The sequence below is a fragment of the Terrapene carolina genome, unplaced genomic scaffold (assembly GCF_002925995.2).
Source record: "Terrapene carolina triunguis isolate 2854851 unplaced genomic scaffold, T_m_triunguis-2.0 Scaffold374, whole genome shotgun sequence".
In the NCBI taxonomy this organism is placed as follows: domain Eukaryota; kingdom Metazoa; phylum Chordata; order Testudines; family Emydidae; genus Terrapene; species Terrapene triunguis.
The window spans coordinates 14,397,416-14,420,380 of record NW_020664725.1 but is presented as its reverse complement, the minus strand read 5'-3'; the positions used below and the strand labels follow the sequence as shown (position 1 = coordinate 14,420,380).

The 22,965-nt window shown below is 49.6% G+C and overlaps 1 protein-coding gene across 6 annotated transcripts in view; it reads right to left on the bottom strand.

The window, feature by feature from the left end:
• The window catches only part of NCAM1 (neural cell adhesion molecule 1), a 231,284-nt gene that overhangs the window by 2,556 nt on the left and 205,763 nt on the right, over window positions 1-22,965 (bottom strand). For 2 of the 6 annotated variants that reach the window (XM_024217345.2, XM_024217346.2), the window contains 3 exons: window positions 6,497-6,704; window positions 5,653-5,769; window positions 2,733-3,515 (listed from right to left, as the gene is read on the bottom strand). In XM_024217345.2, the coding sequence (XP_024073113.1) occupies window positions 2,733-3,515; window positions 5,653-5,769; window positions 6,497-6,704 (1,108 nt within the window). Of the gene's footprint in view, window positions 1-2,732; window positions 3,516-5,652; window positions 5,770-6,496; window positions 6,705-18,165; window positions 20,529-22,965 lie in introns of those variants that run through there. The other 4 variants (XM_024217347.2, XM_024217348.2, XM_024217349.1 and 1 more) reach the window with 2 other exon arrangements.

The window sequence follows — 22,965 nt, the reverse complement described above, 5'->3', positions numbered from 1 at the left end:
GAGCAGGGGCTGTATGCTCAGCAGAGGAGGCAGAGTGGAGGTGATCTGGGGCAGGGTGCGGTTCCCCTGTGCGCCCCACCCTGTTACTGCAGGCGGCCCTCCCCGCCCACCCCCACCCCAGCTCACCTCCACTCCACCTCCTCGCCTGAGCGGGCTTTTAGGCGCCCTCAACCACTAGGCGCCCTAGGCGGCCGCCTAGTTCGCCTAGTGTTGCACCGGTCCTGGACCTGGGATGTATTTCTCTAACATGAGTCTAAATTCCAACAAAGCCAATGCATGCTCTCCTTTCCCCCATCCCCCAGGGAAATGGGGACAACATGCATGTGCGGGAGAGGCCACAACACACTATTGCCACCAGTAGAGGCTGCAAAGCAGACTGAGCCAAGCAGGACTGGAAACCAGGTCTCCACAGATGGAAGCAATCCTCATCCGTTGCTCCTGCCAGGCTGTGGGGTACATTTACAGCACACGGGGCATCTCCAGCTGAGGGGGTCTAGCTAGTGAGAAAGTTTCCTGGGTTCACTTCACCACCGCTACTTTGTTAGCTGGAGCTGTGGACCAGCCTGGTCGTTGTTACTGATGTGACTGGCTAGGGATGGGGATATCTGAAGTGTAGAGATTTCCTCTCAGAGTCTAGGATGCAGGCCGTGAAGTTGCCCAGAGGTTCCCCTCACATAGCCCTGCCGGCCAGGGACAGACTAGCCAAGCGAAGAGAATACTCTGATGCCAAAAAGGTACATTGCAGAGACGCTTTTTAGTTTCTACCTTGGATTCTGGGACTCGTATGCAGTGGGCAGAGGGCCGGATTGGAAGGACTCTCTGCGTGTGCAAGTGGGAAGAGGGGCTGCAGGTGGAAATGCCTACTCGCTGCTGGCAATGCAGCCCCTGAGCTTCTTTCATGTCACTCCCAGCAGCACACGCTACAGCCTCCTAGCACTTAGGTGGCAAGCTCTTTGGGCCAGGGACACTTTCTTCCTTATATGGTGCTAGGGGCCGGACACAACGGGGCCCTGGCCTATAGGCACTACTGCGCTATAAATAAGGGAACAAGGATTCCTCTGCCACGGAGTCACTTAGCTTCGTTCACTACAGCTGTGTGGTCAGACCAGCCCAAGTGCATCTGCTGTGCTGCTGAACCTCCCAGGCTGAACATACCTGCTGCGCCGTGGGTGGCAGGCTGCACATGCTGTCCTGCTGGACAGTCACTCTCCAGCATGTTAGTGGATGGAAGCAGCACAGCAGGCATGATGGGGTGACCAGAAGCCACGAGGAGCCAGGCACCTAACTAACACTATGGAGCAGCACATGCGTTGGCTTTGCTCTGGCAGGAACTACCTGCAGCCTGCAGAACGCTTAGGACCTGACTGAGTACCGCCCACGCCAGAGGAACGGCACTGAAATCAAACTTTGAGGTGCCAGGCTTTGTGGGTGCGAATACACAAAGCTGTGAGCACAGGGGTGTTTTTCCTGGGAAAGGACGGGGGGGGGGGGGGGGGGGGGGGGGGGGGGGGGGGGGGGGGGGGGGGGGGGGGGGGGGGGGGGGGAAGTTCCAGCCAATCCACGACTCAGCTTGGTGTCGCATCAAACCAGCGGCTCCCACAAATCTGAGCTGTTCTTCCAACACAAGAACCCCTTTTCCCTCAGGAGGGCACCAGCCCGATGGCATTTGGGAAGGAGTGGTTGCTTCCTTCATCTGATCCCGTCTCTGACAATGTGCGGCACCCAACCAGGCAGCCAAAAGGCTGTGCTGACCCCAGACAGTGCCAACACCCTGAACAGGAGAGAGTACTCCCCACGCCTCTGCTTTGCAGGCTCTCCCAGGAACCGCCGTCCAGGCTGAGCCAGCCCTATCCTCCCACCTCGCTCAACCTGCCCCCACATCACCCCCCCGCCCCCAACAAACCAGGAATGGCTAATGCTGCAGCCAAAGTTGTCTGCAACTCCCAGCAGCGCAGTGTCTCTTGCCAAACGCAAGGCACAGGGTGATGCCCGCAGGTGGGAGGGGATCCCGTTCAGATGGAATGAGGCTGTCCCTTCCTGCCTACAGGCTTAGTGGCTCTCTCTTAATCGCTTGTGGGAGCCGAGGGGAGACTGGATGGAGGGAAATTCATCACTGGCTCACCAGGATGAGACAAGGCCAAATGGGCCAGCCCCAAACAGCTGTGCTGGTGCCACAGGCAGACTTGCCCCAGGTCTTTCTTCATAGGGAACTTGCTAATGTAGGGCCTGATCCTGAAACGTACTGAGCACCCACAGTTCCCCTTTTGGCCAGGTTCTGCCTTGCAATGGAGTAAAACTGGAGTGACTCCAGTTGAGCTGCTCTGGATTTACATTGGTGAAATTGAGTTTGGTCTGTTGTCACCAGTGAACTTCAGGAGCTCGCTGTTTGGCAGGATCAGGCCCCTTTTTGCCACAAGGAAGCGATCCTGAGCCCTTTCCCAACAGAATCGGGAACAGGATGGAGCTACTGGGAAGCCTAAACAATAACACGTTATTAATTCATGGCTTCATCTTTCCCTGTGGACTAGACACCTGTCTGCACTGCACCCAGGGGCCCCCTACTTCTCCTTTCACCCGGCCTCCCTAGTGCTGGGCCCTGCTGTAGTGGTTAACAGGTGAGTTAGTTTGCTAGAGAAACAATGAGGTTAGTTAAGAGAACATCCAACGAGAACACAGCACTAATGCACAAGACACACAGCACACAACCCACAGAAGATTAAAGGCAGCCATACTCGGTCTTTGCCGGTGCCAGCGGTACAGAGCTGTCTACAGTGGAAGCAGCAAGCTCGCGAGCTTGCCCACTAGCCACACTGGCAGGAGCAGTAGTGCCAAGAGCTGCAAAAACATCCTTTGCAAGGTCAATGTCTGGGGTCTTGAAGGTCCCTTCGTCCATTTTAAAGTCCTCGTTCTGGGAGGGGTTTGTGGTGCTGCCTGAGGCAGCCTCGCTCTTCAGGTTAGTTGGGTTCTTGGCGGTTTCTGTTGGACTCTTCACCATGCTGGGCTGTACAGCTTCCTTTTCTGGGCTTTTGGTGCTTGTCACCTCCTGCTTGGGCTCTGAAGAAGCTGGAGGGCTAGAGGGGTTTGCAGGGACTGGGGCGGACGGCTTGCTACCAGCTGGCGCCTTTGAGGCCTCAGCCATGCTGGTGGCCGTGCTGGGGCTGAGCACTGCCCCTTGGTTGGCCAGGACACTCGAAGACAAATTACTAGTGGCCGGAGTAGCAGTTGGGGTGTCGCTGAGGTCAACCAGGGGGGCGACTTTGGGGGCCGAGGAGGACAGTGGCGAGGAAGCTGAGGTGGCTGCCCCTTTGGCCGGAGTGGCCTGGCTGGGCGGCACGGAGTTTGAGTCAGGGATAGCGGTGGCTGGCAGGGCAATACTGGAAGTCAGGGTGGTGGTCTCGCTGGTTGGGCTGTTCTGAGCAGTGGCAAAGGTTTCGGTGATAGTGTCAGAATTAGTGGTGCCCGTGGTTACAGAAGGCAGCATGTCCTCCACCGTAGCGGCAGTGTCAGCTGGGTGCCTGCGAGGAGGACAGGAGTAGAAGAGAAATAGACAATGAAGCCCATAAATGATAGGGGGGAAATGAGTGGAAAGGCAAGAGACGGTGCAGCGCAAGCAGCAGCGGCGTGGCATGCAGTTGTAATGCACACAGAGGACATAGAAGCAAGAGAAGAGGAACCTGCTGAGGCCAGATGTGCCACTGGGAGCAGGCACTAAGTGGGGAGATCAAAGAGCGCCGAGGAAGAGGAGGAAGAGCAGAGAGTACATGGCATTCCAGGAGCAGCTTGCTCGCATGGCGTTTTGTGCATCATGTCTTAACCCAAACTTCACCCCAACCTATGCCCTGTAGAGAGGCCCTTCTCCCCTAACCTAGCCTCCCTCCTCAGCCTCCTCCCCAACATCCCCGTGGACCCTTGTCTTCCTCCTGCTCCTGAGGCCCCAATCCTGAGAGCCAGTAACACACCTTGGCCTCACCAATGTTTCTGGTCCTGATCCAGGGCCCTGGGTCCAAGCTTCCTGCCTTAGCCCTGCTCTGGTATCTGTGCACCTCTTACTTTCATCCAGCCTCGGAGTATGAGTCCCACACACTTTGGGCCAGCACCTTCCTCCCTTTTGACTAAGTCTGTCTTTAGTTTGGTTCCAGCTAGGGTCAGCATTACTTCAGGACGATGTGTGACAGCACAAACCGTGCTTTGGCCGCCATGGTGGAGCCTAGCTGGCTTTACTGATGGGAGCCTTTCTGAAGCCGGAAGCTTTAATGAGGAGGGAAGGAGGGGAGGGGACGTTGCTGGAAAGACAACGGTTAATCGAGTGAGAAGCCAGCGCTTTCGACACCACCACCGCTGGCTTATTAATTGGGGGCAACCTCCATAAAGGTTAATCACTTCATTAAAAGTTCAACAAAGCAACCCAAGGAAAGCTCAACACATTCAACAGCAAGAGCACATCCCCAGGCCAGTTCTGTTGCATAAAACATGGCTCCTGCTTCTCTCCTGGCCAGGCCCAGACACCCAGTTTGTCAGCAAAGCCCATAGCACCAGTTATTCTCACTTCTCACCCCAGCAGAGAAGAGAGCAACACTACGGATAGGGAAGCTCAGAGACCCAATGTCTCTGACAACCCAGCGAGAAAATACGAAACCTGCTGGGTCAACCCCAAACCAGAGCCAAAAAATTAACTGGACAAAGACATTATTTCTTCTTGGAGAGCTCAGATGATATCTATGTCCTGTTCCATGGAGCCCAGGAGTGTCTGTAAGACACTTTGCATCCATACACAGAGATGGTCCAATACCCAGTTAGAATGGGCCATCTTCCAGCAGGTTTAATAAATGCTTAAGGATAAACCAGTCCACTCGCAGCCAGTTTAGTGGATTCAAACAAGTAGATATGGTTCAACTACTCTGCCCATTTCTGCCACACAGTACACTGGTGGCCTTCTGAAATCTCCCAACATGCACTGCTTCTGGGAGCTGAACCGGGAATGATGGAGTAGGTGCCGAGAGGCCATTGCAAGTACCACAGTTTAGAACAGTGCTAAATTGGATGCTGGGCAAATCTAGTTCATCCTGGCTAGTGTGGATGCACCAAACCATGGCTCATGCCCAAATGGTTAATTTCTCTGGTGCACATGAGACCCAGGGGTAACTCCCAAACCCCCTCTTGGCCCAATGTGCAGGCAGGGATGTCAGAACTTGTGACATGCCTCCCACCACAGCTGTAAATCTGGCACAAATCCAGAGCGCAGCTGCTCTGTCGCTATCAATTCCAGGAGGCCCTTTCGCTCGGGGCGAGTAGGCATCGAGGCGGTATCATGGGTGCGGCACTAACTAGCCATTGGCACAGCATCGCGCCGCCGGGAGGCAGTGTGATATGGGGCATCTGCCCCAGAGCCCTTGCAATGAGCAGGGCTGGGTGACAGTGCTCTACCACGGAAAGCACTTGGCCCCAAAGCTTTGTTCTCGTTCTTTGTAAATATTACAAAGGAAACGGTGCAGAGGGAGAGAGGAGCTCCTCACTGTGACAGGGCAGGGACCCAGCCCCGAGCCTTGACCGTTCTCCTTCTCTTGCCTGGGTCGCCTACGCGAGAGGCCAGAGGTTACAGTGGCAGATGGGGCCACACTGACCGTGCGCTAGAACAACCGAATGTCAACCTACTCAGGCTCCGTCAGTGGCGTGGTCTCGTTGGGCTCTGTGTGTTTGCCCCCGTCGTGGTTCGGGGTCCGCTCCTCCTCAGTCCGCACCTCCACAATGGGCTCCTTCGACTCGTCTTTTCTGAAAGGAGATTGCAAGCTTGGGTGAGTGGTTCCCAGCCTCAAACCAGCACCCTTCCCTGGGGGTGGGAGGGACAGGCTGCCAGCAGCAACTGTCCACATGGTAGGGTGGGGCTGGCCTGGGAAAGCGGCTTGGCTCTCAGTCCCGACACATGGCCCCTTCCCAAACCCAAAACAAGGACCATGGCAGTGCCTAGTGTCAGTGAGTAGCTCATACCCTCCCCCCCGAGCCACCCTGGGATGCTAAATAGACAATGCCCTCTGCCCCGACAAGGACATGGCACCTGGATACGGGACCTCCTCCACCTGAGCTTGCTGGATTCTAGGTCAGCCTGATGCTGGCTTTGGAGGAGGATGGGACAAAAAACAGGGGACCCCCAGAAGAAACCCCTCCCGAAGAAACAGCAGAGCAACCAAATCCCCTCCCTGCAGTAACCCCCACGCAGTGCCAGAGCAGCACAGCTGGAGCCAGCCTGAACGCCGGCTTCCCCAGAAATGCAGCCTCTTCTGTGGCTGGAATATGCTGTGGGGAGGCATGAATCTCCTGGGGGAAGGGCAGCAGCCTCAAGGCACTGCTGGAGCGTGTGGCCCCGTCAGGCTGCCACTTGGCACCTGAGGCTACAGGCCTGGATTTGAGGGTAGAGGTGTTGTACCCGGGGGCTGTTCCACTCCAGGGAGCTCCTGGCTGATGGAAGAACAGGTCAGAGGCGAGCAGAGAGGTTACTCACGAGAAGGCAGCTTTGCCCTCCTCCATGTCTTTGCCCTTGGCCCCGGGCCCGGACTTGCCGCACAGGTTGACCGCGATGCACATCAGCAGGCCGCACTTGTTCAGGAAGTAGCAGGTGATGTCCACGGCCACCAGGAGCAGCACAAAGATGACGATGAGGATGCCCACGATGGCAGCGGTCCCTAGGCCTGACGTGGGGCTGGTGCTGGCTTTAGAGACCAAAGGAAAGGGGGAGAAGGTGATGCAGTTAAATGAAGGCAGGCTTGGTCCTGGAACTGCAGCAGTGCCGTGGGAATAGCTACGGTGGTGCCTTGGCCTCTGCAAAACTTTTCAGTGCAGTGGGATGCCATAGTGGGATCCGGCCCCACCCTTTCTAGGAGTGCTGTTATTGGTGGCACCTTATCCTGGGAATAGGCTGCTCTGGCTCCCATCCTCCCGTCCGGGAAGGACCGGACAGGGCAGCTCTGCTGGGCAAAGGCCTGGAGAATACACTATAGGGAACTATCCTACCCAGTCTTCTGGAGCATGAGACGGACAAGAAAAACCTACAAGGTCTCTGTCTGTGTCTACCATCTGAGTGTTCTCCAAAGGGAGGCGGAGGGCTTTCCCCAGGGCACAGCCTGCCAGGGCTGTACAAAGAAGGGCCCCATGCCCGGGCTCTGGCTGTGTCACACTGGTCCAACCCCATGTTAAAAGAACCTGCAGGGTCTCAGCACTGGTCTGTCCTTCACTGGGGAGAGGGGGGAAGGCACAGGGCCCAGCTGACTGGCCCAGGAGACTCTACTCCCAGCAGGGTTATTACAAAGGGGCTTGTCGCCACATGGGACTCTCTGCCCCTGCACATTTCCCTGGTGCCAGGCAGACACCCACACACCAAGTGTCCTTGGGAGTCCTCCCACCTGACACCCCTTCTTTCTAGCATGGACGAGGCTGATGGGAAGCAGCCGGGGGAAGCTGGATTAACACTCCCCAGGAGTGAGGGGCCCAGCTGAGGTTGTGTGGGAAACTGTGGGAGGAGCTAGACCTTTTTCCACAGTGGTGCTCTCCCGCTGCCCTGCGCTAAGAGTCAGGGAGCTGGGCACATTTAGGCTCAACTACTGAAGTTGGCCCGAGAATGCCCTCAACTCATGCAAACTCTTTGGGGCACGAGAGCAATAAACTGCTCTGGGATTTTTGAAAACAAGGGTTTTTGGGAAGGAGTGGGTAGGGAGAGATGAGAGCCAAGCTCTGAGACTTCATTAGCTACTTGGAGGCCCCTGGGGCTAGCACCTGGCCTGCACTGAGGGTGGGGAGAGGTGTGTATATGAAGATGGGCAGAGAGCTTGTGGTTTTGCCTGGCATCTGTTGCTCACAATCATGAGTGTCAGATTTGTACTAATAAAACACGGAGGTGATTTTGCAAAGCTATGACTAGTCATTTACCAGAGAAATCTCCTGTACAGACAAGGGATCTATGCCTACACTCACACACCCGGATGCATGCATCTACACACACGTCCACTTGCACCTGTGCCCACACACACGTGTTCTAGCTGCTATATATGGAAAAGAAAGCAGAGTCCAATCACTATAGTGTAAATGCTCTGGCCACACATCTGCCTCACTTGTGACTGCAGAAAGCACCTGGGAATTCTCAGTGTGGGGCCCTGCCTGGGATCAGGTACTTGGTCTCGAGAGCTTCACTAGCAGAGTGTGATGCAACTGGGGGGAGGAAATAAAAAATGCCCAGGGAGCAGCAGAGACTGACTGACCAAAGAGAGAGAGAGTTTAGCCAAAGCACATTGAAGTCAATGTGAATACTACTTCTGCCTTGGAAGGACTGGGCCCTAAAAGGGTTACATTTGCATCTCTTGGCTACGTGGTGGCTAAGAGGTCTATGATAGAGAGACACAAGGTGGGTGAGGTTAATATCTTTTATTGGACCAACTTTTGTTGGTGAAAGAGACAAGCTTTCGAGCTACACAGATCTCTTCTGCAGCTCTGGGAAAGTAAGGCTATGTCTACATTAGCACTTTTGTTGGTAAAACTTACGTTGCTCAGGGGTGTGAAAAAACCACCCCGTGTGACATAAGTTACACCGACAGAAGTGCCGGTGTGGACAGCGCTATGTTGGTGGGACAGCTTCTCCTGCTGACATAGCTACCGCCGCTCATGGAGCCAGTTTTATGATGTCTACGGGAGAGCTCTCTCCTGTCAGTACAGCTGTACTGTTGTAAGCTCGTTACTGTAGACATGGGAATATCAGGGAAGATTTCCGGACAGAGACATATGGGAAAGTCTCCCAAGGAAAATGATGGGGGTCCTATTGCTCGTGACATTTAAGTCGTATGATAAAGACGAAAGCCCCCGTATTGCCTTGAAAGGGACATGCCTGCATTCAAGAGGAAAGCCTTGTTGATCCAGGTGGTGTTTCTGATTCTCTCTGGCTTCCCATCTCAGAGACCAGCCACAAGCTGCACAGGGGAATCATGCATCTTGGAGGGGAATGTCAGGATTCCCTTGCTTTGTTTCATTGTTGGCTGGTTTTTGTGCTGCTACTGACGCTTGCTTCTACTATTTTTAAACAGGAGAAAACAGTTTTCTATGAGCTGACTAGGGGTGTATAAACGAACAATCTACGCCACAGAGGCACACAACACAGCTCCTCGGGCAGCATCCAGTTTTCAACGCTGCTCCTAGAAATTCTTATGCATGTGCTTAACTTTCCTGGCATGAGTAGTCCCATTGAAGACACTGACATAAGTATAGTTCGGGTTATGCACAAGTGTTTGAAGGAGCAGCGCCTGGGTTAGGAACACAGTTTAGCTTCTAGCACAAGGAAAATGCTTTTTATGCTGCATAAAAAACCTTTGAGAAAATCTGCCTGGTAGCGGGGATAGTATGTTTCGTCTAAACGGGGCAAGGCAGCAGGTAACGGGCGTTACTTGGCACCTGGCAGTGGCTCTGGTCCAAATCTTCCAACAGCACACCTGAAAATGCCCCAGACCTAGTACACTGGTCTATGAAACTGCCAAGCTTAGAGAACTTCGAGACTCAGAAAAGGGTTGGACATTTATGTGGATAACAAGAACTTTCAGGCTTACGGTAACAAAGAGCAAAACCACCCAAAGAGTTTTGGTTGGCACCTAAACCTTCCTGCTTTCAGGGCCTAAACCAGCCTCCGATGTCGACGCTGCCATTAGACACCTGTGGCTGGCCCAGGCTAGCTGACTCGGGTTGCAGGGCTGTTTATTTACAGGGTCCTAGAGCCTGGCTTCAGCCCGAGCCTGGACATCTACCTTGCAATTAAACAGCCCGAGTCAGCTGGCACGGGCCAGCCGTGGGTGTCTAAGTGCAATGTAGACATACCCTTATTAACAGGCACCAGGAGAAAACCTTCCTTAAGGTCACATTCCATAATTGCCTGCTCTACTGCATGGATTCTTGTACCTTCCTCTGACGCATGTGGGGCTGGCCACCAGGAGATTGAACTAGACCAGGGGTCGGCAACCTTTCAGAAGTGGTGTGCCAGGTCTTCATTTATTCACTCTCATTTAAGGTTTCACGTGCCAGTCATACATTTTAACCTTTTTAGAAGGTCTCTTTCTATAAGTCTATAATATATAACTAAACTAGTGTTGTATGTAAAGTAAATAAGGTTTTTAAAATATTTAAGAAGCTTCATTTAAAATTAAATTAAAATGCAGAGCCCCCGGACCAGTGGCCAGGAGTTGGGCAGTGTGAGTGCCACTGAAAATCAGCTCGCGTGCCGCCTTCGGCACGCGTGCCATAGGTTGCCTACCCCTGGACTAGACAGACCCCTCTGAATTGGCCAGTCCTATGCACCGAGTTAAAACCCTCCATGCTGCATGCAGAGGGGCTGGCAGCCTGAACGGGTCTGGCAGATGGGACAAATTCTACCTCTTCCTAAACGGAATGAGGTCCCACTCACAAAACTTCGGTTTTAGTGCATCCGTTCAATTCATAAGGTCAGTGACTCTGTGCCCCACAGGTCCCTGTTGAAGTGTCTCAGGCACAAGCTCCTGCCCTGAGGAAGTGAAGGCACCAGCAGTAACAAGTTCCAAGAGCGCACGGGGTACAAAGATCAAGCAGATCATGGTAGTGTCAAAGCACCTGATCCCCCATAGCCCAGTTAGACCTTCCCGCCCCTGTGTGTGTGCAGTTCAATGGCTGCTTGTCTGCTACCAGCATTACACATCTCTGTGGGCTAGTGTCCAATTAGCGTGACGGCTGTATAGTGTACTCAGGTGCGTCAAACCCCTTCAGGGATAAATCCTGGGCTCGGTCTTTTCCTCTGGCTGTGGGAGATGGATTTATGGCGTGTCTGGTTTCCACATGTAAATTCGTCCTGGCCTAGAATCCTCAGCTCTGGCAGGAGATGGCAGCAGAACAGAGTAAATACTGGAAATGGCCCACAGTGGCGAGACTGGGAGCAAAGCGCACCTCCAACTCAGACGGCTCAGCCACGAGGGTCACAGGAAGAGAAGTGTTTCACGACCACCTATTTGCCCAGCTGAAGTGATGGGTAAATGACCCATCGTTTTTCTGTGCACCTGGGAAATGCAAACAGCAACGTGGCATGGATGCACAGATACCCTAATGCCAGGAGCCTTCTGAGAGGGGGATTGGCTGGATCGAGCCGCATGCAAAGACTGGCAGATTGGCACTACCAGAACTGTACTGAGCACGACACGGTGCCACCCCCTACACAGCGCATCATAATTCTGACTTCCCTTTCACAAACATTTCCTACCTGGCTGTTCCTCCCTAGTATGGGGAGGCCCTGAATTCTCAGAACTGAAAGCCCTCTAAGCACTTGCTTTGCCAGACACTGCCCCGGGCAGGAAGCAGCTGGGGCGGTCTTGTACTCTGGCAATTTGGCATAATCATCTGCAGATTAATGTGACCCATCCCAACAGCAGGTAGGGGGTCCTGAATACTCCAGAAGGGCAGCGTCATGGGGACACTTGGGACTGTCTGGTTCTATTCCTGGAAGCCGAACTATGCTGCCATAGACTGACACGTGCCACAAGGCCCTCTCCTTCCCCTTTGCTAACCCAATAACCCGTGTCTTATCCGTGGCCCTTGACTCCTGCCATAGCCAGAAGGTGTTTTTTGCCTACCCAGTTATAAAACAATGAATGCAGGACAGTAACGGTGGCAATTAGCATGTCCAAGTCCCAAGGCCACCTGGAGTACAGAGGCACGGCATGGTCCAGTCGTTAAGGTGTTGGCCAGAGACCTGGGTTCAGACCCCGTGTAACCTTGGCCAATTACTTAGCCTGTTTGTGCCTCAGTTCTTCTCCTGAAAAACAGGGATAACAGCACTGACCTAGCCCAGGGTGTTGAGAGGATAAATACATTACAAGATTATGAGGTGCTCCCATACAGCTGAAATCCACTGGACATAGCCCTTGAGTACTGGCTGGTCCCCCTAACTGCTCCCGAGGTGCCGTGTGTACTGCTGGCAGTGGGGTGGAATGGATGCCTAGGTAGTTCCATCAGGGAGCTGAATCCCACGTGGCCAAGGTGAGCAGCAGCAAGCGCCATCTTTACACAGCCAGAGTGGAGCGATTCCTCCCGGAGTCTCGGCACCGGCCTACGCACACAATGCATTTTAAAGCAAGCGACTTGCTCTCCGTCTTTTATTCAGGATTATTCTTCCTGAGCCACTGAACAGCAACCGCAGCATTGGGCACCGGCGCAGGATTCGTTAGACCCACTCGAGAGCAGCAATTTAATACCCCTGTCGCCTGCTTCCCCGACGTCAGCCCGTGCGCTCGGCCCAGCCGCACACCGACGGACTGTGCAGCAGAGCTGGTAGCTGACATTGGTGTGGAGCTGGCTGGAGCACTCTCCGGCTTCCTTGTGGTTAGTTTTTTAAAAGTCAGGATGCAATTCTATTGCTTTCTAATTATTTTCTTACTGCTGGTGAAAGGTGTTGGATGGGCAAGCCTGAAGACTCTCATCCTCTAGCCACAGTATAAGCACAGCAGGGCACGCTCCACACGTGTTTTTGGGCCAATGCAGCTTCGCCTTGCCATGTAGAAGGACCAGTGCTAGGCCTGAGAGATGGTGAGCACAGTTTGTCCCCCCTCCCCACACACATTTTATTATTTGGGGATGGGTGGAGAGCACATCCCCAGCACACCCAGAGAAATCTTGATTCCTCTTGCAATGCTGACAGGCGTGAGAGCCAGGAGTCCACCGAGACGGGTGTTTCTCTCTACAAGCTGCTCTCAGGGCCAGAAGCTGATGCTTGCAGGAGGCGGCCATTAAATACTCTGCAGAATGTTTGTGCTAGAGAGAGCCGCACACTGCCAGCACCGTGCATCAAGCTGCATAATTAAACACATTCATCACCCTTGGTACTTGCAAGCAGAGATGGTGCCATATATTCGCCTCCACTAATGTATTCAGAATTCATGCCTGGCTGATTCAGTAGTTAAGACTTTCACTGGTACCAGCTTCTCGGGGACAAACTGTGTGTGGTGTGTGCGTCCGGGGGGGGTGGTGTGGTGGGGGTGTGTCAAACAATCTTTCTGCTCATCTGAATCTTCTGTCTGGGAATGAGAACGAGCCTCTCTGCACGGCGGCGGAAGATGCACAATCACAGTACTGTGGGGACATGGGGCTAAGCCTCCCTGCTGTGCTTGCAACAAGCTCTCAGCTGAGGGGCTGGGTTGAACAGGTCCCTCCACCCAGTGTGACCTCGTAGGTATGGTACGTGTAAGATCACACGGCAGACAATGCCGTTGTGTAGAGCAAAATGGTATCCTCCACGCAGCGTGACCTCACACAGACTGTACCTGTGATGTCATGCCGTGTGGTGCAAAACAGTGTCCTCTGCACACTAGGGATTGCTGCAACCTCCTCTGCTGATGGCACGACCCCATTTGGGATCATGCCCCACAGTTTGGGAACTGCTGCACTATGCCAGACAAATCCCAAGAGTACTACAATCCCCAAAGACCACACGGCTGCTCTGTGGCTGCAGAATAACCCTTCCCCTGTACAATCTTGTTTAGATCCTGGACGTTATCAATGGAGCCGCACTAAGTGCACTGGCATGGCTGTTGCCTGCTTCGCATTGACTAGCCGAGATGAAGAACACTGGAATATTCTTTAAAAATGTCTCGGTGTGAACTTTAAAGCATTTCCTGGTTCTCATTTAATCCATTTTAACCACCTGTCATCTGTATTAAACCAGGACAGAATGAAGGATGAGAACAGCCTGGAAGGCACCTGCTCGCGGACTTCCAAACACTACTTTTACTAATTTGATCCCCAAAGCCTCCTCTGGGGTCTCTTAAGTGGGATGGGCTAAGAGTGGCTGGGACAGCCAGGAAAGGGTTAAAGAGCTACCTGCCTGTCATATGACCTGGCAGGGGGTGTGGGGCAGAGAGAGGTAAGGGGAAACCCTTGGGGGCTGCAGCCCCTTTGGGCAAGGGAATCCTTTCAGTACTGCGTTACACATTTATGTTTGGAACAATACGTTGTATACGGAGGCGAGGGCCTGAAGTGGACCTGGCTGTGGCACTGGGCCTTTCCTCCAGCTTACAGTGACTCGAAGATCTCCCAGACCGGCCTTGGTTTAGTTAGTAAATCTAATTCTTCACATACGTTGCAATTTTAAAGGTTCAGAGTCTGTGGAGATGCATCTAATGCTTGAGGAAGGTGGGTTTTACTGTCTCTGGTGGCCCCATGAACTTGAAATAAATTGTTGCTGTTCCTATTTTTTAAACGTGTCTGGAATTCTTTTGTTTTTTGCAAGGACCAAGGGAGACATTTTACTTTTTATTCCTACAACTGGTTTCTGGTTAAAATAAAGTGACCCACCACTTTAATCTCTACCCCTTTACTGCACCCCACTGAATCCAATATGGATTTGTATTCAAGCACTCTGACAGTTAGGAGAAACCCCATTTCTTCCAATGGAGATAAAGCCTCTTTTTAAGAAACTTCACTGGAGTGTAAAGGGGCTGCTCTGAGTCGTTTAGTGCCAGGCAGTAAAAACGAAGCGGAAGCAGAATACATAAACAAAAACTGCTGTTGTCATGCACATTGGATCAGGCCAGAAACCACCTCCACCAAAGCCCATTGAAGTTGACAGGAATCTTGCCATTGACTTCAATGAGTGCTGGATCAAAGCCTTTCCCTGGAAATTTGGGGCAGGGACTGTCTTTTTATTCTGAGTTTGTACAGCACCAAGCACAATGGGGTCCTGGTCCATGACTGGGGCTCGTAGGTGCTAAGTAATACAGACAATAAATAATAATACAGAAAGCAGTCTAACATATATGGCCCATTCCCATATGCAGAGCGTGTTATTTTCAAACTATAGACCCAAGTCAATAGCATAAAACTGTCCAATTTTCCCATGCATTTCTTTCTATTCTGGGGCAGAGCATGGAATCCTCTCTACAGGTCAAACAAAAGAACACAAATATTTTAAAAAATTGAGTCTTTAGTTCTAAATGAGTGGGAAAAAAACCTTTCATTTATTAATCATAAATGATTCATCAACGGAACACAAGCTTCTGTCAAGAAAGACCTTTCTAGCCACCTTCGCTTTACAACATACAATAAAAAGTCCCATAGGCTTTGCTCCTCACATATTTTACATGCGTCCATCCTGTCAAAGAGGGCTGTACCACTCAGATAGATCCTCTCAGCGGGAGGCCCAGCTATAGGGTGCATAGGAAGCATAGGTGTAGGCAGGATAGAGAAAGGACAGGACTGGACAGAAACAGGCACGATTCACAGGCCGGAAGAGGGAGACAGCAATGCATTTCAAGGGTTCTGCAGTGTGTTTGGAGTCAGTGAGGAACACGAGATAAATGAATATTCATTTTGGTGCATCATGGAGAAAAGTACGGCGGATGCCAGGTGAGCATAACCTTTGCTATCAGATGATAATTTTCCTTTGCAGATATACCGCTACCTCGATATAACATGAATTTGGATATAACGCGGTAAAGCAATGCTCCAGGGGGGGCAGGGCTGCGCACTCTGGTGGATCAAAGCAAGTTCAATATAATGCGGTTTCACCTATAACGCGGTAAGATTTTTTGGCTACCGAGGACAGCGTTATATCGAGGTAGAGGTGTACTTAAAAGTATCCTTCAGCCTAAAAACACCCGATTAGAAGGATTTCATTGTCTCCTGTGTGCTGCATAACTTACATCAGAGAAAAACAATACCATCCATCCCATGGGATAACAGCATCTATTTACACATATAGTGAGATTTGCTCACTTTAGTCTCACTTGCTGGTAGCAGAAAGACGTAAGGGCCATCAGCTGCTGCCCATGTGATGAGAGAGTGGCTGCTGCAGTTTAAGTTACGAGAAGTGGGTATTTCCATTGAGTGCTAAAGGCCAGGTGTGACACTGCACTCCATATTCTTCATAATGATGTTACATGATATGATTATGACATTGTTATGATGTATTTTATGCAAGATAAACCATGTGAGATGTCACTGGAAAGGTTATTTTTGGCTGAAGATAATTATCCTACTTGTGTGCATGTATAATTCTTGTCTCTAGTTATGAATATCGACTATGTCTCTGCACTTCAAATGTAGTTACACCTGGGGAGTGCCCACTAGACAAGAGGCTTTCAGTCTATACAGAGGGTGGGGAATGGACCATTAGGAAAACAACAGGCCTTAGGAGAAGCTTATCTCCCACCTAGTGAGCCTTCCTGTGAACGCTCCAAGCAGCCAGTGAGTGATGGCTGCTATGACTCTACAAGGACATGTGATCAGACCACGTCTCTAGACTCCGTCTTGGGATGTCAGTAATTTTCCACAGACCAGTCTGGGGACCAAGCTTTGAAACAAAGGGTTCCCGCCCTATGCAAAAGCTAGATAAGGCGGGGAGTGACATCATCTGAGGTTCTTCGCTCCCCACACAAGAAGACTTCTGCAAACACCTGAGGAAGAAAGACTGAACTGGGGGGAAGTGCTGGACCCAGGCTAAAGGGATTTTTAGCCTGTGAATGGAACACCTGGGGATCCCAAGCTGTAAGCAAGTGAAGCTTGCCCCTTAAGAATCTGCAGCCTGTTTGTATCATCCGTTAGGGTGAGAATCTGCTACTCATATCCAATCTATTTAGTATAAGCAGCTTAGTTTGTGCTTTTTGTTTATTTGCTAGGTACTCTGCTTTGATTTGTCTGCTATCCCTTATGCTCAAGTTGTTAAACTTATTTTTTCTTTATCTAAACCAGTATGTGGGAATCATAACTCAGGGGCAAAGGCTGTTGCATATTCCTCTCCACATTGAGGGAGGGGGTGAATTTCATGAGCTTACACTGTACAGTTCCCTGTGCAGCACAAGACGGTATAATTTTGGGTTTATACTCCAGAAAGGGTGTGTGCCTGAGGAGCGGGTAGGTGCCCTAGCTGTAGCCTTCCCATGCAGGGGCTGGTCAAAGAGCCTGCATGTAAGTGCAGCTGGTTGTGTCCCTACCTGTAGGTATGCTGGTGAAAGTGTAGGCTGGAGGGCTTTGCAGCTTGCCACAGCAGCACAGTGTAAAAGGGAGCCCAGGCTGGTGGGTGAGGGGGGCTCAGTGCCAGTTCCAGGTGGCACCCCAGGGGGAACCCGTCACACCAGGTTTACACCAGTATCACTCCATTGACTTCAGTGGTGCTGCTTCTGGCGTACAACGTAAACAAGAGGCGCATCGGGCTCTGTTCCATCTCTGGAGGGCACTTCCATTTGAATGAAAGAAGGGGACAATGGACATACAAAGAAAGCAAGAGAACAAATTCCTGCTTTGAAGGAAAATACTGAGTAAATATAAATACCTGAGGGATGCGGGTGGGAGTTTACCAAGGCTGCCTTTTACCTGCGCTGCCCATCCCACACACTGTACACACTGCCCTCAGTTCTAGGGGCTGCTGTATCTCACTGAGCCCTCAGGGGAACCTGGAAAGCTTTGGAAGTGTCCTTTAGCCCAGCGAAATGCTGGATGGTGTTGAGCACATAGCTGAATCATAGTGAGCCTCAACAGCCACGGCACCGCAGCTAAATTTAACGTAGCCACATGCCTGGATAGACAACTTTGAAACCAAGCATTTAGGGTTTAAAACCAACTGCAGGACAGCAGCAGCTGGAATTCCACTGGCCATGTGAGATCCTGCAAAGCCCTGCAGTTCATTCTGTGAGGAGTCAATGACACGGGGTTACTCCGTCTGACGGTTGAGGTCCGGTATTCCTTTTTGCAGGTACGATTTGCTTCCACAAATCTTGTGTTTGCAAGGTGGATACCTGCCTAAAAATCTGAGCATTTGTGCCACTCTAGCACTCCGCTCTGCACCCAGATTTCAATGGTAAGCACCAAAAGGGAGATGGCTGTTCTGAAAACTGTGGCCAATAAAGGAACAGTTACACGTCGGATCTTATCAAATCTTGCCTCTTACATGGGGCAAACCCCACGGATTGTCAAATACAATGTGATAATCCTTGTAAACTGGCAGCAAAGACAGCAGTGCCATTCATTAGTTTTCTGGCTATAGAAGGGAAATTCTCTTTGTAAAAGAGGTTTTACTCCTGTATCCGCTTTACACAGTGAGCTAGCGTATTCTGGACAGCTAAGAGGAAGCCCAGGAAATGAGCAAGGAAACTCATCTAGAGAATAAACTCAAATACATCAGACAGTTCATTTGACTCATTATTGTTATTTTAATAATGGAAATGTGTAAACATAATAAAGGCCTGACTGATTTTCTACATGTAAACATTGCCATGTTAATAACCAATCTGATGAGATATTGTAGTATAAATATTGCAGGTGTGAACACACTAATTTAAGTGACATGCCCACAAACTTCAAAGCGTGGTATGGAACTGAAAGTGGCTATGGGAACTCAGGGCCCTTCGTTCGCATTACAGCAACTTTCACTGAAAACTACAGTCTTTGTTGCATTAGGGCGGTGCAACGTAACAGAAATTCCCAGGAAACCACAGCAGCAAGTTCTGCATTTTCAGTGCTGGCTACTGTGCATATGGTCATATAACTGTGTAACTGCTAACACTAGGCACAAGCAAGACACACCGATATTTGTTCTTATGGCACCTCACGGGAGTGACCCTTGAGGCAGTCCCTGATGAGATTTTGCTTGGCCATAGCAAATGTCCTGAGTAGGTAGGCCTTCCCCAGAAACCTTCATTACATCTATCGAAAACTGTTGGTTTTCCTAATGAACCTCCATATGAAGTTGGAGTTAAATGCACATGTAACTACACCCCTCCTGCACACCTCATATGCATGCATATCAAGTGGTCTTCTGACTCTAAAGGCACCCACATTCAGCTCTGAGCTACATACTGATCTCACAGCCTAAGCACAAGTGTATAAACACTGCCATAGGAAAGATCACAAGGGCTTTTAATGGACCTCGGTGTTGGAATATAGTTTATACAGCACAAAGCATTTAAAAGAGCATTTTGATGGTGAGGTGTCCCCTTCTAAAGGGTGCTGTGTGTGTGTGTTAGAGAGACACACACACACACACACATCTGTATGAAGTTTTTGTTTACAATTCTAAATAGAAACGAATAGTGCAGATTCCAGTGAACAAAGTCTGACTAAATTTCGAACAGAGACAAGATACTATATGAAGTGCATAAATTCATAGCTAGACATGATTAATAGGGGGTTTGGTTTGGTTTTGTACCCAACAGGAAAGATTTTGTGAGAAAGGAAATTAATCCCGTTTAAGAGCTTTGCTAGCATAAGAGATTCTGTATAGAGGTTTCCTAACCATGTCCAAAACATGTTTCCAGTCTCATCCTTTTCTTCCCCAGGTCCTTGCAGAGAGAGAGTGAGCACTGTGTTCTCAGAAAGGCTTAAAGGAGCGGCATAGCCAAATGGCTTTCCCCATTATAAAAACAATTCACGAGGGACACCGCATTAAAGAAAAGGAATGTCAATTGAAATTGCTAGAATGAAATGTGATACACAGGACTCAGAGAGGAAGCTGTATATATTGCATTAAATTACACCACAGATTAATCCTGTCTGGTGGAGTGTCAAACGCACAGTTAACCATGAATATTATTAAGGTTCAGTAATACCCATTTAGCCGGTCAGATTACTTGTTCCCAGCTAATCTTTTTAGTTAAAAGGGAAGAAAAGCCGTTTCTATACTGATTTGACAATACAGTAGTGGATAGCCAGACAGAACGTTAGACAAACATCCACTGCAAATCTGTACACTCACAAGCTATGTTATGCTCCAAACCCCCATATGTCATGAACTTGAGATGCCTGATTACAGAAGGGCCAGTGAGGCTCCAAGGATTCAACCATGTGAAAGAAAAAAGAAATGTCCTCAACACACATCTCAACAAGACACTTTAGGTCAGACAACTGCATCAGAGAGATGTTCTGATGACCATGTGTTTAATCCACGCGCAAAAGCCCTTGGAAAAAAAGATCTCCAATTCAGGCATGCCAAGTGGCTATAATTGCCAAGTTTCTTTTTTTTAACCTGTATTTAGGTATACGGATGGGGCTTTAGAAACCTTTTTATTATGGTTATCATCTTTGTAATATCATGCATAGGTATGAACAGACAATGGTGATTGGCAACAGATGTGTGGAAATGTCAAGAGAGACCAGGTTTTTAAAAGCTTTCAATATCAGACCTTCCTATAAAAAAAGCCAACAAAAGATTTTTTCTTTACATCCATTAAAAATGGGCAAATTCATTATAAAGCAACACAAAAAAATGTTAGAGAGAAAACGCTTGGTTTAAACTTTTTTTTATCCTCATTACAAAATACTCCATCTTTCCAATAAAATGATCTGTTGTGTGTTTTTTTTCTTGCACTGACATGATCCTCTGAACGAAAAACTATCTGCTTTCACACCTGGGTAGGAACCAGGCCTTTTTAGGCAAATTTGTACGTTGTTGTTTATTTTTGTTGTTGTAAAAAGTTTCTAACAGAGCAAAAGCAGAGTCACTGCAGAAAGAAGCAATGAAACAAAGGAGGACGACGTTGATGGGCTTCCCAAGGTCGCTGCAGGTGCCAAACAATGGTTCCCAGGAGGGAGAAAAATGGTTGTTTAAAACAAATTTGGTGCATGTGGCAAGTGTGGATGTTTCCCGTGAGGTCCAAGGTGACATGTATGACAACAGACACAGGAAAGGAAACAAGGGGGAGGGGGAAGAGAAGAAAGAAAGAAAAAGAAAGAGAGAGAAAATAGATAAAAAGAAAAAAAATAGGTCAAATATAGAAAACATAAGAATTAAAGGTTTATTTAACTTAGTAAATTAAAATGGCCAAAGGTTAGAGAAGAGCTTTAGCACAGTAACACCAGCGAAAAGGCCGACTCGGCAGCTCAGCAATGCCAGAAGCAGCACAGCAAGTTAAAATTCAGGGGGTGAGGGGTTAGCGAGCAAATGGATCAAAATAAATGACGGAACAGGAGGCTCAAATGTGAAACATGAGAAAATGATTAGCTGGTATTTGAAAGGACAACGCTGCCTTTTTCTAAGAAAAGACCTTTTGGAAGCAGACACTGCACCTAACAGCCTGTCCAAGTCCTGACCCAGTGCTCACTGCACTGAGGGTTTGGGTAATAGATACACTTAATTACAGCCTTGCAAAAAGCAATATGGATGCAGGAATACCACGCTGGCTCTTCCTCAGAGAAATCAAGCTCCACTGGTTGGAGTCGTCGTAGACTACCCTCAAGCACACTGCTTCTATAACCATCTTTGTCCTTACAGTCAACTTGAGGACACCATAAAACTGGTCCCAGGACAGTCTCAAGGGATTATATATAACAAATATATGTTTTGTCTACATGGAAGATTTTCTTCCTAATGTAAGAAGGAGCAATGCTGGGTTGGAAACATTGACTCCAACCCCTGCCGTGGAGAAGTGGGTGGCTCATTCTGAAATCAAAAGGGAAATACTAAATAACCGGCTATGAAATAACTAAGTGACCCCAGTGTAGAACCAGATCCTTGGCCGATGTGAACTGCCATTACCACATTGACTTCAATGGATTTATATGAGCTGGAGATTTGGCCCGATGTTCTTCCCCAAGCGTCTATTAGGGGAATCTGCCCACAGAGGCTCTGAGTCTGCTAATACGTCACAGGCCAAAGGTAAACCACTGCCCTAAACAAGATCAAACAGCTAAAGCAGTAAAATCTTCTGCCCACTGCAGGTAACATGAATAATTTCATTGCACGATGCTCTCCTTCTCTCTGAAGCAGGCTTCCATTCTGAGAAGGCAGAGAGCCCAAGTGCTGGAGTACATTGGATCGACACTGAAGGAAACTACACTCCGAAACAAGGACCTCTCCTCCAAGAACTCACTTAAGATGGTTCCCACTCATGTGGCTTTCTAGTATTTTGAACAGCAGCATTCAAAATGGCATAGTGATTCAAAATCTAGCTCCTCCTCTCCTTTACAGTGGAGTAACAACTGAGGAGTAGTTCCGCTGAAGTCAATGCGGTTACATCAGTGAGATCAGAATAGGGCTATTTTAATCTATCTATGGCTTTATTAAGAAGCCTATAAACAATTTTCTCTCTGCACTCTGCCTGGCATTTCAAAGATTGCACTTTCAAAAGGCCTGTCTCACTGCTCCTGCTATCCTTAACCACTTAACTGTTACCTGAATGTTTTCCCAGGTACGTTTCAGCATTCCATTGGACTGCAGTGGAACGCTATAGACAATGCCAGCACAGGAAATTTGCAGCGAGCCAACCTCAAGAAGGCTGAGGGAACTGAAACACTGTTCAGCACTTAGAAGCTTCCTCTTCAGTGACCCCCAAGAGCACAAAGGAACTAATTTACTGCTGATCTCAGCCTACTGCCATTGGTTGCCTAGCCCTGAAATGATCTTATGCAATTCTCCACCTCCCTCAGTTGTCCTTCAAATGCATGAGGGTAATAAGTATTAGAGCTATTGAAAATGCAAAACTGAGCGTGAGTTGTTTAATGAGTTACCAAATGTCCTTCCATCTGAAACTACAGACCTGTTAAGCGCTCATCCCACTCTCTCTTCCCCGCCACACTCCCTTTCAAGCCCCAAGCATCCAGTGTTAACAGGTCACACTCATTTGTATGCTTAATACTGCAAGTGGGCTTTACCCAGTAAAGTTTTATCATGCACACTGCACAAGCTCTCAGCTGCATCCCTCCGAAAGGGGAGGGAGGAACAGACCAAGGCTCAAGGCTCAGCTACAGGACAATGTGGGGAGAATTTGCTAACTGCTTTGAGGGAAAAAAGTGAGAGAGTCACAGATAAAGCTCTAAAGAAAAAAATAAAATGAAATAACTTCCTTAATACAGATCATAGGCAACGATCGCAGCATGGATGCTCTTCACTCAGGCTATTCAATGAGGCTGTCTCTACTGCTCCAGCTTGCCAGCTTTCAGACTTGTACATGTAGTGTTAACTTAAAATCATAGCTGGTCCGAGGGTCTTACCCCCAA